The 15238-nt window shown below is 43.7% G+C and overlaps 1 protein-coding gene across 9 annotated transcripts in view; it reads left to right on the top strand.

Moving 5' to 3' along the window:
- LOC1268642 (fat-like cadherin-related tumor suppressor homolog) overlaps positions 1-15238 on the top strand; it is a 264268-nt gene that overhangs the window by 205880 nt on the left and 43150 nt on the right. For 7 of the 9 annotated variants that reach the window (XM_061661143.1, XM_061661141.1, XM_061661138.1 and 4 more), the window contains 3 exons: positions 898-959; positions 2004-2159; positions 9874-10020. In XM_061661143.1, coding sequence (XP_061517127.1) covers positions 898-959; positions 2004-2159; positions 9874-10020 — 365 coding nt within the window. The remainder of the gene's footprint in view (positions 1-897; positions 960-2003; positions 2160-9873; positions 10021-15238) is intronic. The other 2 variants (XM_061661147.1, XM_061661146.1) reach the window with 1 other exon arrangement.

Genomic DNA, 15238 nt, shown 5'->3' with positions numbered 1-15238 from the left:
TTCCAGTGGATCGTTTCAAGAACCACCGAACCGAGCGCATATCCGTCAAGAAGCGTTTCGCATCGTGTAAAGGGAACGGGTTGAGCTGGATCGGTTACGGTTGGTCAATTCGTTGCAGCAGCAACTGGATCTGAAGTGGAAGACAACCTCTCTAGCCTCTACCTTTGCACACACACATTCATTCCCACAAACAACCATACTCACTGACTGGGGGAAAGCTTTTAGTTTTTTTTTGTATGCCTTCGCCGCATATTCCCTCTTGAAAAGGAGTAGCCCTGGCGAAAGCGATTGTACACCCACCTGATCGAATGGATGAATCAAACCAGCAAAAACACTAAAACACACACACATACACTCATATAGAAGAAGGTTGTGTCCGTTGACGTCCATCGAGGAAAGTACTTCAGAAGGAAAGCACACAACATTGCACACACAAACACCAGCCGTAACGAATCGCCCTAGCGAACGTTCAAACGGTTCGGAACGCTTTTCCGAACCGGATTGCATTTCAAACGTCGATGGAAATGAAACTTGCTCCCACCTACTTTGGTTTGCCGCCGAGTATGGATGGACCATATCGGTGTGTGTGTGTTGAATTATGTATTTGCCCTTCGGGTGGCTAAGATTAAAGGTGAACCCGTAATGATGATTTGGCATGGCACCACTGCAAACAACTGTGAGGCACCGTGGTGGCTCTGTGGTGGTTTTGGCTTTCAAAGCACTCCTTAGAGAAAGGATTAAATCGTTCCGTTGCGTCAGTGGGGCGGTGGGTTTATTAAAGTATCTCTGTAGACTTTGGGACTTTTAGGGTGGAGGGATTAACTGTTGCCCCCTGATTGTGATGGTTTAACTTTTCTCTAGATGATTTAACTAATGCTTCTTTGTTTTATTTTGCAGGATTAATAACAACCACTGCGCGAAAGCTGGATCGGGAAAATCAACCTGAACATATACTTGAGGTAAGATCAAATACACAAATATTGTTTTAAAAATTTATATCCTTATTGAAATAGTCAAAATCCCTGAAAAAATTTGTTAAATTAAACAAAAAATATTCGAAATTATTTTTTGAATTAAATTATTCTAATATATCAAAAAATCAAGTATTAAGTAATTTGGAGCAGGATTTATTACAACGTTGAGCTTTACTACATATTTAGAGAAACGATCGTTTACCATTGTAGCGTTACGTAATTAAAGGATGACGCCTTGTTAGGTTTATGAATTTTAGAAACTCCTAAATGTATGCAATTTGACCTGCAGCATGTGGCGAAGATACTTTTATACAAATCAAATCATTAAATTACCCAGGAAAAGTTATATTTATTGCAATTTACGTCATAGAATGCAAATCATTAGCAACAACTACAGCAAATCAAGCCTCTGCCCACAATTTTCGCCTGATTAAAAAAAAATGGCTCCCACTAGTTCGCAGCTTGGTAGTAAACCAGATTACTGCTCAAAGTGCGTTTTTAATGACCTCACGGCACGTTGGATGACCCCCATGCCGCCCCAAAAAAACCATGGTCCCCCAACGTGTGGTTGATGGGTTTTGACAGCGTTACCGATCGACTCGCACACACATTGTTGCAAATAATCCACCATCAGTCAAGCAGCTGGACAGGCCGCTGCGGGTGTCGATAGTGTGTGTGTGTGTGTGTTGTGCGCCCTGTTTTTCCGATCCCAATCAACAAAAGCCTCACCCAGCAGCGCCCAATCTCGGGACGCGTCGACGTATCGAGGCCTTTCGCGCACTTCCTGCTACGCGTTTGCTGCTCATTAATCATTTGGTAGAAAATTAATTTGCCTCCCAGTGCGGCGGCCCCGTTATGCGTAACGGTGAGGCAGGCCAGGCACCGTGTGCACCCCGGAGCATGCCGCCCTCCCGCAGCGGTGCAGATTATTTTCCACTGAGATCCCTATCGTGGACCAAGTCGCACTAATGTTGAACTTTTCACCTTCTTTTTTCCCACTCCTTTCCCTTTATGCCATTTTAATTACAGGTCCTGGTGATGGACAACGGCGAGCCGCAGCTATCGTCGACGACGCGCGTCGTCGTGCAGGTCGAGGACGTTAACGACCACGCGCCCGAGTTCGATCAGAAAATGTACAAAGTGCAGATACCGGCGAACGCCAAAATCGATCAGCCACTGTTTCAGGTAAGTTCGCCACTGCCTCCTTTGCCGCCTGTTGGAATGTTCCGGTATGTCCGTTGTGGCGATCGTTATTTCGCAATCCGCACTGTGCCGGCACCGATAATGAACGGACCGGAGGATGGTGCCGGAAGGTTTAATTTTGAGTGAGCGGATTGTCAAATAATTATCGCCGAAAGTGCATCCCCTTTATGTGTTGGTTGTTTTTTTTTTTTGGTTTGTTTCGTGTATTTTATTTTTATATACATCCACCATACTCACCTCACAACACGCATACACCACCGTACATCCGTAGTCATTGTGTGGGAAGCATAAAGCGCTCCCCTGCACTGTTCACTCCCCTACCCTGTGCAGCGAGGTATCCATTTTAACACAAACCAAATACACATTACCAAACTCCCATCGTATGCTCTGCATGTCCTAGTTGTCGCGTAATCGGGCCGACCCCGGATCTATTAATCATTCCTGACACGCTGACAACGGGTGCGGGTGTGTGAGCGCCCGTTTGAATCGTTCCTGTCATACTGTATCGAAAGCGGTCCAGGCAACCAGCAGCTTTCTTGTGCCACGTGCACGTGCATGCAAGGTGCTGCTAGGCCTGGGGGGGTATTATTAAGCCCACTCCAGCCCATCCATCCCAGTGAGAGGGCGGCATAATATTTCGTTACCATACATTTTTTTTTTGTACACTCCTTTTGGCTAACACCAACGCTGCAAACTGAAAAGCCCTCACCACACAGGCTCATAATGCTCTCTTTCTCGTAGTTGGTAGGATTTAGGCCACCACCGTCCCCTCCTAAAAGTAGACCAAATGTTGCGATTAAAACAGTTTTCCCACGTGATAATTTAGCCACGTGGCCGGTCGAAAGGATTTGCCAGAGTTTTCGAAACACCGCTTTGCCTACATTTTGGCGCAGCGGAGGGTTTTTGGCTATAAAAGCAGCAAGCAGCGAACCGAGATGGATCATAAAAATCTACCCACGTGGGGGGGGTCCCTTTCTCGTTTTTACGTGTGAATGTGTGTGTATATATGTGTCGACACATGCACACACACATACACCGATTCTAGACGACATCAGGCAGTTTGATTGCAAAGCTGCTTTCATTTCGTGCGAATGTTGGGATTAGTTTCATAAAGCGTTAATCCTTTTTCAAGAGCGCGAGCGCGCGCGAGCGGACGGACAACGCCCGAAAATTTTCCACCCAAAATCTGCCCCGTTTCTGTATGAGTATAGAGATAGGAGGGACAGGAGAAAAGAGTTGAAAATTGGCCTAAAATCTCCGGATGTAAGGGGCAACGGCTTCCCACCGGGCGCGGGGGTTGGTATTGGGTTTCAGTTGAACTTTTGCACCCTCCGTTTTTGGGGGGAGGGACTCAAAAGTTTTTAGGCAGAGCACGGTAGCGCCAGAATCGTGTTTTTTGTTGTTATTATGTGAAAATAACCCGTAAAAGACGAACCGGTGCTATCGTGTTCAGATTTTCCCCAACAATTCGGCACCACCGCTGCTGCTGCTTTGGGTTTATGTGTTAGGTTTTGTTTTATTTTTCAATCACGTTCAAACATTCCTGTTTGTGGTTCAATATTTCGGGGCAGTGTGGCATGGGCTAGTGGCTGGTCGAGGTCGAGGTCAACGGTACGGCTGGACATGGCGTCGCTCGGCTTGCAAACGACTACCGGGGCGGAGAACATGCCCGGCACCGGTTGCACCACTCATTAAAATCTCATTTAGCAGAAAATAATAACATCCGGGTCTAATGGGCGACAAGCCAGTACCATCGTTACGGTTTCTAGAGCGGTCACTAGCGTTGGCACTGATCTGATCATGGACCCGGTGGCTGTACAGACCATGAAGCCAATCCGTACCCTGTGGTGGTTGCGGTGCTGTTTGCTCGTGATGCACTTTTGCCCGTTTGGAAAATGTGCTCGACGGTGTTCGTGATCGGGTGGAAAGTTGTATCATTCGTTGCGATTACGAGATATGCTTTATACGATTATGTGTATGTGTGCGGTACTAACACATTTTAATGTTAGCGATTGTTTGGATAAACCTTTGACACATTGGTAGGGTTTTTAATTTGAAGTTTAGCTGGCTTTCGTGTATGTTGTGTTAAGCATTAAATCAATATCAAGACTCAATATCAAGAATATAAATTGCAGCGATCAATCGATTTTAAATATGAAGTGATTGGTTGAGAATTGGCTTATTTAAAATTACTAGGAAGGCACTTAAATTGTATCTTTTTCGTACAAAAATTCACCGCTAACACGTATTGTGGATTTTTTTTTTTGAGTAATAATGAATTTCCTCTGGAAATAGGCTTGTCCAAGCAACATTGCAAATAATTTTTGAATTTAAATTTGAAAATGATGAGCAGATATGAGGAAAATAGATGATAAGCTCATGATAGGGAATTGAAAAATCATATTACTCGATCCAATACGGCTGAAATCCCTAAGAGCCTTTCATTTTGTTTATTTTTTTTTAAAGTCGCAAATTAAAATTCTGATCCATTATCAATATTGCTGCGAGTGGAGTGGACGGAAGTGCTTTCCCTACCCATGCTCTGTCGAAGGCCTACAAACCGTCGAGTTTGAGGGTACCGCCGACGCACACATTCCTGCCCCGAATGCCCCTGCGTGATGAATAATTCAATCAACTACGGGTAATTAATTCCACTGCCGCTGCGCACACAGCGCCACAAGCGCGCCTCGATCCTCATTTAGGGGTACGCATTAAGTAATGAGCTGAATAAAACGGATGTATAACAAGCCGGGCGCAAAATAGAAGAAGCACTAGGGATAAAACATCAGCTCTTACACGCGCGCAAATGATTTATCGTTTGATGTTATTGATGTTGCTCCACTCGGCGAACGTTTGAGTTGGTTGTGTGTGTGTGTTTGCTGTTTTTTTTGCTTCTCTCTTCCTCGTTTTCCATCAAGTTCCTCTCACACAGCCACACACCCAATGGTGACATTTTTATTCATTTGCCACTTGGGGTATGGGGCGGAACGTGGGCCGTAGTTTAGTTCTTCCACTGTCCCAGATAACAGCCTCGTCAGCGGCGGTGTGAAGAAGATGAAGTGACCGAATCCGAAACACGGGGGCCGTACGAATAAAACTCTTTCGGTTTGATTAATTGAATGATAAAGCGGGTGCCTCTCGCTCGCACTTGCGGGGTGCCGTGCACCGTTTCGTTCCGTCCCCGTCCCGAGCTACAGCAGTTGAATTTCAATTAGCACAGCAAAGGGAAAACTTTTCCACACCGACAAACCAACAAAACACGAGCCGGCTTTGGGGCTTCAGCTGTGGTCGATGTTTTTTTTTGTCCTCTTTTGTGTGTGTGTGTGTGTGTGTGCGTTTTTTTTCTCGTCTTTGTAGTGAGCCACCAGGCGTCTCCACTGCCGGTGGGCGAATCGAAGATTGATGCGTCCGGATATTGGTTGTGGTTGCGGGCGATAGTAGTAATTATGATAAGAGAAGTCATTTTACGGATCGTCGCATCCTGCCAGGACACACTTGACATTTGCTAGTGGAGTGTACGTTCATGAGCTGGCCTTTCATGTGTCCCTTTTTTTTTTGTTCTTGGTTTCCATTTCCCATTGAAACGGAAGTAATTAAAGTACTGCAGCTGGGTGCTGAAGCGTTTCCTTTAAAGCAAGTATCATGGCAGTGTTTGCTCAAAACATTTTCCGCCTTCCTTACCGAAGCACTTCGGGCCCTCCAATTTAATCACAAACTAAAACAAACAACACAAACAGCACCCTCCCGTTGTTGGTGGGGGTTTTGGTTCCTTTTTATTACGCAAACCACCCGCAAGCCCGTCTTAAAATAAATCCAGCAGTGTGCAACCCTTGTCCGCCCGGTGGTTGGTTTATTTTAGAGAGCTTCTCCTTCGTAGAAAAGGAACTCCTCCTAAGCAAGGCGTTTCGATACGAACGAAAGAGTTTGCTTCCGTTTGCGTTTCGGTGTAAATATTCCTCTTTCAGCCTTTGCACACATTGTTTTGCTCTCTCTCCCTCTCTCTCTCTCTCTCTCTCTCTCTCTCTCTCTCTTTCTCGCTTTCTCTCATTATTTTCTCTTTGTTATTTGACGCATGATGAAAATAAATCAACCAAACATAATTGTGCTCCTGCTCACAATTTAGCTGGCAAACGAACGCTCGCCCAGGACTCGACTTCAATTTTTCTGGTGCGCTCTTTCGCTCGTTAATTACAAAATGCTGCTAAATTATGCAAAATGCCTACACGAAAGCCAGCCCGTCCACATATCTTAATGTGTGCGTATAGATGTGTATGTGTACGGATGTTTGCCACAATATTCCCGTGGGCAATATATTTTCTTTTCCAGCCGTTTGCCGCTTTCATTTTGACTGTCTGCTTTGGTTTCGGAATTTTCCGTCACGATGGGAATGGGCCCAAACTAAACGCATACGGGATGAAAGGTAACAATGCTGCTGGGAGAGCGTCGAAGTGAAGGCCAGTTTTGCATAATGTATGCGACTTACCTGCCCGCAAACTGCGTAGGAATGACGGCATACATGCACGCCTCATCCAGCGGTCATGGAGATCACTCTGTGTGGTACAGGGTGTGCGTTGTGAAGCTGGCGGTGTACACGTCATTTGACAGCATGTTTTTACAAGCCGGCATGTATAGTGACTTAACGTGGGCTAATGAAGCATGGTTTTGTGTTGGTGGAGAGGATTTTTCTCTCCCTTAGATCAAAGATCAAAGCTACTGATCGTTTATGCTATTCAAGCTAGGAATTTCGCTTTGGTGGATAGATGGTCCGCAGCACGTTACAGCAGACATCAATTATGCGTTAGAAAATTCTAAATTTACTCACCGCAAGCAAAACGCCAATTTCTGTTTAACCTTTCCCGGAATCACGTTTAATTCACTGCAGCTGTCTGGAGGGATAGTGTGATGGGTTGGTGATATTGATTTACACACATAATGTCAGTTACATGCGAAAGCTACCAGAACTACTTCGGGGAAGTGAGGTACCAGACATGATTGTAGTGTTGCTCCTGATAGTCAATCAAATCCATTGTCAAGAAGCATGAGATATTAGATGACTTCCAGGAACATTGGTTTTGTTTTTCGATTTATCTTTACTAATTACCTAATTGCGTGCAATTACCTTGGCGCTAGAGATTACGATTGATTACTACACAAAGCACTTTTGGCTGAAGTAAATCACAATGTATGTTTCGATAGTATCAACATATTACATGCGATACATGCTGATTGCTTTTATTCATCCTTTCATCATAAATCTTTGATGCGCCTGAATGTCTGCAATTTGTTGTTTCTTTTTTTAAAGGATTTTTAAAACCCAATTTAATAAAATTCGGTTCCAACATAATTCATAAATGCTAGAATTGTATATATCATCATCCATTATAAAGACAAACAAGGGTTTTTTTCCTTAAATTCAAGGTAAAACTCAAAACTAAATTCGCTAAACTAAAAAAAAGGTAAAAGAGACATTTAGTATACTTTTAGGCGCTTCTCATTAATGAACAATGTGTACAATGCACTACATAACCTCCTGAATGTATGCATTTCTTATTACACCTACCAGTTATTCAGATGGTTCAGATCGAGCAAGTAAATCAATGCGCCTGCAAAACTATCAGCAAAGCATTGGAACTGACATAAAATTAATCCTTTTCCCGTACTTTGCTCTCTCCCTCTATGACATTTCCCACATCCACGTACATTCTAAAGAACTTTCTAAAGAAAGCGAAACTATCAGCTCGCACACAATGAAGGTTGCCTTGGCATCGCCAGTTCGTTTGGCTTAACTACGTCAGCTCAATGAGCAGCGAATGGCTGAACAACGACTGTCATTTCCATTTCCGACGAAGTCAACCTGTCTGGCCGTGTGCGACGCTTGCTGTATGCACTGCGCCCGAAGGACACGACCGCTAGAAAGACTATCGATTCTCATTTTTCTTGCCCGCCTTCACGAGCATTCCACCATGTTGATAATGCCGTTGGAAGGCTAGTAACAGGATGGCCGGTTTGCATCTGTACGGTTCCGTTTGAGTTCGATTTTTTGTTGTTGTTATGGTGTTATAGATGCTGTTGTCGGTGCTATCTTGCTATCCATATTCTTCACCCGGCGGTGCGGTGGAATGCGATGTCAATCCAATGACAATGAAGGTGATAATCACGGTTACAATGACACTGCTGACAGCCTGCCCATTTATCTCGAGCTGTGTGTGTGTGTCTGCATCCTTGTCGTCCGGTCGCATCGAATCACGATTGCTTTTTGACGATGATTACGATCTGTGCATAATAGGGATGCTGATGATGATGATGATGATGGTGAAGTGGCCGACCATGGTGCTGCTATGCGGTGGTTCTTCGGTCATTTTACCTCTCACATCCCGCCCGTCGAACAACGATGGAGCTTCTCTGACAGCTCGGCGGGAAAATGGGTTTTAATGATAGCCTTTTCTGCGTTCAAGTGCACACCACCGAGTGCACGTCAGGTGTGCGTGGCAGTAATTTGGTGCTGCCGATGGTAGTTCCGAGGAAAATTAATTACTGGTACCGTCCGGACCTGGGTACGCTGAAGAGGATTGAAACCAGAGAGAGATAGATATAGAGAGATAGATAGAGAGAGAGAGATAGAGAGAGAGAGTATCTTTGTTTCGATATAATGCACTTTAATCACTTTACAATTGAGTCTGGTGTGAGAGATCGATGTTTATCTTCGCCAGTTCGTACATAAGCGATACAGGAAAGTGATGTTAGGCTGAAGCGATCAATGTCGATATTTGCTCGTATGATATGTTATACCAATTATGTGTAGACAAGAGTGCAAGTGTTTACCGTATGTGAATTATTCTGTGCAAAATATGACAATTCTTGCCAAGCGTGACTATTTAGTTTTGATTGGTTTGGATCGGTTTTTTTTCAATTGGTTCGCAAAACCAATACAGAATTTAAAACATCATTGTGGGGATTCACATTTGAATAAAAACATTGCATGCTTTTAGGCGCTCCTGCTATGGACCATTCTGAATCTATATATTTGTAAGGCATTTTCAGAAGTTTCCAATTATTCATTTTATTCATGACCATAACATTCATCACTGTTTCATTACTTTTGCTCCCACACATCTTATACATTATCTTGTCTTATTGTGCATCGTTTTAATTTTAATTACAACATCTCTAATGCATAGTACAATCATGTTTAAATCATTCAATGTACCACTTGCTCGGTTCTCACTGCACGATGATTCACTGTCTTGCTGGGAAATTACTGTTTAGCAATATGTTGTTTCTTTCAAATGAAACTTGAATTACACAAATCTCTTAACACACTATCTATCTGTATTATGATCTTTTTTCCCCCTTCTACACACGTGATATTTGTGACACAAAACCACCACCACCTCCGGTACAACAACATCAACATCTGCCACGCGGCTGCTACAACACTCTCTGTGTGTGTGTTTGTATCGATGCCAACACATCGACACCACACACCAAACCACAAAATTTCTGCATTTCTCTTCGCTTCGAAACCGTATTCCTGTTTCACGATGGTGAATCATATGGCGCTTATTCAATAATATATCCTACACAACTCAAAACGACATCACTCGTAACGAAATTGCACAAAATCGGGGCTGCAATTTTCGTCATACGCATATCACGGTACCGCACGCGCGCTTTCGCCTCACTTACACACACGCAGAACGATTACGCTAGCAGTGGCTACGAACCGCCGGAGCTGGAACTGACCGAACCGATGCTGTCCGATCCGGACGTCGGGCTGGACGATGCGGCCACGTGGGAATCGTTTCCGGAGAAAAACTTCAACGATCTGCAAGTCATCTTTCGGGTAATGATGGCGAACATTGTTTCTCTTCTCTTTGTCTCTCTCATTTCTCGGCGTCTTTAATTGTTTGCTGGTTTAGTTTGGTCGTGTATAGTGTCGCTTTAGTTGTATGCATTTTCTACCTATTATTGGGTTTTAATGAGGGGGGGTTTATTAGGGTTTTATTTATTGTAATCATTTATTTATATATTTATTAAAGCTATTTAAACAGTTAGATTAATTACAAACTCTAATTCTTAATATTTTCATTTTACAAATGCTTCATGTAGAGGGTAAAGCTTATAGAGCAATATACTTCGCATTGTTGAGCTTATTGTAGAGATTCCTTTTTATTGGCTTGTTCGCTTCTACCGTCCTTTAATGTTCAATCGAAAACATCTTTTTATGGCAAATTTTTATGGCAAATTTTGCACAATCTCGTGTGCATTTTATTAAAATAGACCTAAAAGTATGCAATTTGCTTGTTGAGCTGTTTGTTATTGCACTTCTTTTACTTTTTTAGGTAAATATTTCAATACAAATGCTGTTTGTTTCACGTTTGCTTTATTGGTAACAAATCTATACTCGTATAATCTATATGTGTATTTTTTACTATCGTTGCTTATTTATTTGTTTATGCGATACTCTTCCATTTATGAATGAATTAATTAGATGTTTTTCACCGGAAGTATCTTCCAAGCTTCTCATCCAATCGAATCGACATGCATCGAGAATAAGAGATGAACCGATCTTCGAAATAAATTAAACCATTTCGTATATTTTTATCACACTTTCATGGGGAGATGGAGCAATGATTAGTTATTACGACGCCCCATCAGCAATCCCCTTGCAATGAAGAACCTCGTTACACCTGTTTATTATATCGTGCTTATAAATATATCAGGTTACCGTGCAGAAAAGTCCACAGAAAAGCACCACGCTGTCGTAAATGTTGTTTACCAACAAGGACCAAACTGCTGACACAACATTATGGTGTGAAATTGTGGAAAAAGAGACGTTCCCATATCTGCTGTTCTCAGCATTTATGAAGACACGTACGTGCGCTCGTGCCAATAATTGCCATAAACTTTCGCCGCCGCCACGCGATAGTGCGGTTCAGAAGTTTTTGGGGTGCACTTGGGGTGCCACTGCCGAAGTGCCCCGGACGAGCAACTAATGAACGATATCATCGGGCACAATGTGCCGCGCAGCTCTTGTACTAACCTCGGAAGTATTGCAGCCATCGGTTGCGAATGCTGGCCAAAAACTTTTTGAGCTACCGCATTTGCGACCTGATTCGATTAAACGATGCCGCTCATAAGAAGACTAAATTATTTCTCAAAACTGCCTGCATCCAACAGGCGGCAAACGGAGATTGTGATGTCCTTTTTTTGTGTTGTATCTTATTTCCTTCTTCTGTCAGTGAATGTTCTCTTCCCTCTCCAATGAGGGAAGTAATCGTAGCATGAAATTTGCTAAGAAGAGTCAGTTGTACTTCATGATAAGCTTCTTCCGACCATAGAATTACCTCAAGATATGTGACTCATGTTTGTCCCTGCTTGCTTGGTTTTGATATCGAAAAAAGGCAAACGGCAAAGGTGGCCTGCCTGCCGGCAAACTTGCGTTGCCAGTGCTTCGTCACCACAGCTTCGAACAGCATACGCAAACTGGAACCGATTTGGCTTCCATCGCAGCAAAAAGCGATGATCAACCACAAATTTTATATCCCATCAGTGTCAGCTTAGCTTTTCTTGCAAACTATTTCCCGCATCCCCCGTCCGGAACGTTATTATCGTGTGTGTGTGTGTGTGTGTGTGTGTGTGATGTCTCCTTCCATGAGGACCCTTTGCAACGAGGTTGCGATGGTAGAGAGGTTTTTAGGGTGGTACGCACGGTAACGCACGACTTCCAGCGGAACGGTAACGACGTCCACACGACCACAAGAAGACATGAGCAACTCAAGGATCCGGTTACGGTCGGTAAAGTGCATGTATATCGTATCACAAACCACACACACTCACACACACACGCACCGTAGAGAGAGACACTGGGGCGACTTAAGAAATTGTTGGGCAGGTGTCCTTTGCAATGTACACCGCTCAATGCTTGGACATTTCTGTGCGCCCTAGTTCTTCCGCACACACTGATGACTTTCCATCGGTCGTGCTTGATTGGTTTTTCGTAGTAGTGCGCACTGCATTTGAAGGGAGGTTTTTCATTCTGTTACTTGCCCCTTACTTGCTTGCTATGAAAACGTCCCGAACGGACATTGGAAACATACTGACAATCGATGTGGTGTGCGGTTCGGAAAATGCGTTTGGAATCCTTACCTAAAATACCGATTACAAACCGACTTGTGGTTTAGCGGATTTTGTGTGGATTCTTGTGGGTTTTTCTGTGGCAAGGTATATCGTACAACGATCGAATGTTACGGTCCAACTCGTAGGTCTTCCTGCTTGGAATACTTGAGTAAATGACTTGGTACATGGTTCTCGGGAAGGGAGAGAAAATCGTTACATTTTCCCATTAATTCTAACCTCATCCGAGTGCAGCAATATTGCATAAGCGCGACAAAGCCATTGTTTGTGAAATTAATCCAGCAAATCAAGTGCACCGCGCATTCGACGATGATACAAAACGTTTCTGGCGTAGTGTGAAATTACTTCCCCACTCTGGGGCCCACCTGTCAAACAAACGGGGGTCGAAGCAAATTAATTTCCTCATTTGTGTGACGTTCAGTCTGTGGGGGACTGTTCGTTACATTTTGTATGATTGACGGCGCTCCCCTTCCGTACCACTGATCGATCTTCTTCGACGACCACTGCATGCAAGCACGACCATTTTGGCTCGGCCGACACACCGAAATATGAAGCAGATTGTGTTTTATTATTTGTGTGCCATTTTGATTGGACACACAAACATCACATGTGTCACGCGATGCAGTGTCATCACACCGAGCCCTCAGCTTGACATATAAGCGTGGCTGTCAGTATGGCTTCCAGTTGGAAAAGCAAAAACAAAAGACATTCAACAGCAACTACACAGCCCCTAATCAAAACCACCACTGAAGCATCCAACACCGCTCTATGTCTCTCTCTTTAATCACTTCCAATTAACGCAGCCGTACTCAAATTACGGGCGTCAAATCTGCATCGATTAAACATTTATATTCAATCGGTCGGACGTCAGGGGAAAGGCAAAGCACCAGCACAAGGGTCAGATGGCATTGCGCAGCCATCTCGCCACACACACACACGCGCGCCAATTCGTAACGCTTCTATCGCCAACCGAGGGTGCTGCATTGTTGCTGCGTTGACATTTATTTCTATGACAGATTTACGGTTGACTGATTTGACCCCGCGCCCTTTCGACATCGCTCCCCCGCCCGGTGGCGTCCGACGGAACGGTCAGTCACTGTCACTGTTTTGCTGACGGTATGGTTTAGACGTCGGTGTCGGTGGTGATGGTGAGCTGTGGAGCTAGCTTAGCGCGCCCAATTCACCCTTCATCATTATAATACGCTCGGCAGTCATTGTTTGGCTGCCCGGTCTGGTTCCGATTTGGGTGCAATCCTTCCAGCGACAGCGTAAATAACATGTAACATGATACGCATTCATAGTAGTTGCAAACAGGCCCTTGTGTTGCAAACGGAGGGACATTGTTGGCTTTAGTTTATGCTTACAATATTGTGTTGTTTGGCCGCGTCAATGCGATCGTTTAACCTTTTGCGTGAGTCATCGTTTCCTGGAGCGCGGATTGTACAGTGTAATCCACGCGCTGTGTGTTTACCTGATGAAATTAATCGTTACAACAACATAGTGAATAAGCACGGGGCACGCTGTTGTTTCGGTAGCCATGGGGTACCATCATGTATACGAGTACCATCATGACGACAGGTAATTTTGTGCCTGTTTTTCTGTCTTTTTTACCAAATAACCGAATCAAAAAACATGTTGTATCCTGGATATTGAATCTGAATCCTCACTGCATCCAATTACACAGGCACTTTGGTTTAGAAATGTTGACAAATTTACATATTGCAGTTCATAGAGTGTAACACATCCTCCCGTAGCAAGGATTGACTATCTGGCTGCGTGGTTATGAATTAAGTCTCGAAAGCCTGTATAGGCCGGCATGTCCGCGTCGTAGGACGTTACGCCAAATAGAAGAAGAGTATAACACTAGTTGAAGTTAACATAATCGTAGTTGATTTTTTTTTGGTTTTTATTTCAATCAAAAAAAGTTTTCCCTAAAAATAAATCAAATTCTAAAGCCAACAAAACACTTTGTTTTTGCATAAAATGGAAATTGTTTTGCCACATCGATTGAAACATACGATTGGATAACGTTTCCCATTGCCACCATAATGCTACCCTTTAATGAGATTCAAACATTTACATCAAAAATTGAATTCGATTCGCGGAATTTGTAAACTCAAATGCAATTTCCTCCGTTTTCCATGGCAGCCGTTCGCGTTAACTCGTATTTTCCTATTCATCTCAACAGTTCTATGCTTCGTGGAAAACCATTCTAGACAGCATTAGGTACAACCGAGCGACTCCTACCAACACTCAAGCACAACTATTTAATTCACTTTATCTTCCGCGACTGCTGAAACAAACAGCTGCGGGTTTGTGCGTCTCCGTCTGACAATAAGTCAATTTATTCCATTATTCAATCTCTCTAACGATGTATAAAGACAGCAACACACACACACACACACTGAACCGGTTGCGCGTATGGATAGAACATGCCTGCGTCGATATACCTTGCGTCCTTACCGGGGAACCGGGGTCCTTACCAGCTTGCGTCCTTACCGGGGAGTGTGTTTATGCTCAAAAGCATAATTATTTCATTCTTTGCTCTCGACATCGGTCGGTTTTGCTCGCTGTGTCGGTGGAAGTGTGTCTCAAAAAGGCTGCTGATTAATTCAATTATGTCGATTCTTTGCTTGCGTGTCTTAAATCCAGCGAAGCGAGAAAGTACGCGAATAGGATTTGTGTCTACGTTGTTTATGCGGGATTTTCTGCTTGCGTTTTTGCGTGGTTTTACTCTTCCGCGTTTCCTTAGCACATGTGTGCTCCACATACTTGCAGCAGCGCATTTGAGTGGGTGCTTGGTGCCTGGGGTTCTGCTGAAGACCTTAATTAGGGTGCTATTCAGCGACTAGCGACTAATGGTCGTTCATTCAGTCATTATAAATGTGCTTCCTTTATTATCACACTGTAATTACCTGCACAAG

The sequence above is a fragment of the Anopheles gambiae genome, chromosome 3, assembly GCF_943734735.2.
Source record: "Anopheles gambiae chromosome 3, idAnoGambNW_F1_1, whole genome shotgun sequence".
NCBI classification, from domain to species: domain Eukaryota; kingdom Metazoa; phylum Arthropoda; class Insecta; order Diptera; family Culicidae; genus Anopheles; species Anopheles gambiae.
The sequence above is the reverse complement of the archived record's forward strand: the minus strand, read 5'-3'. Positions and strand labels throughout refer to the sequence as shown.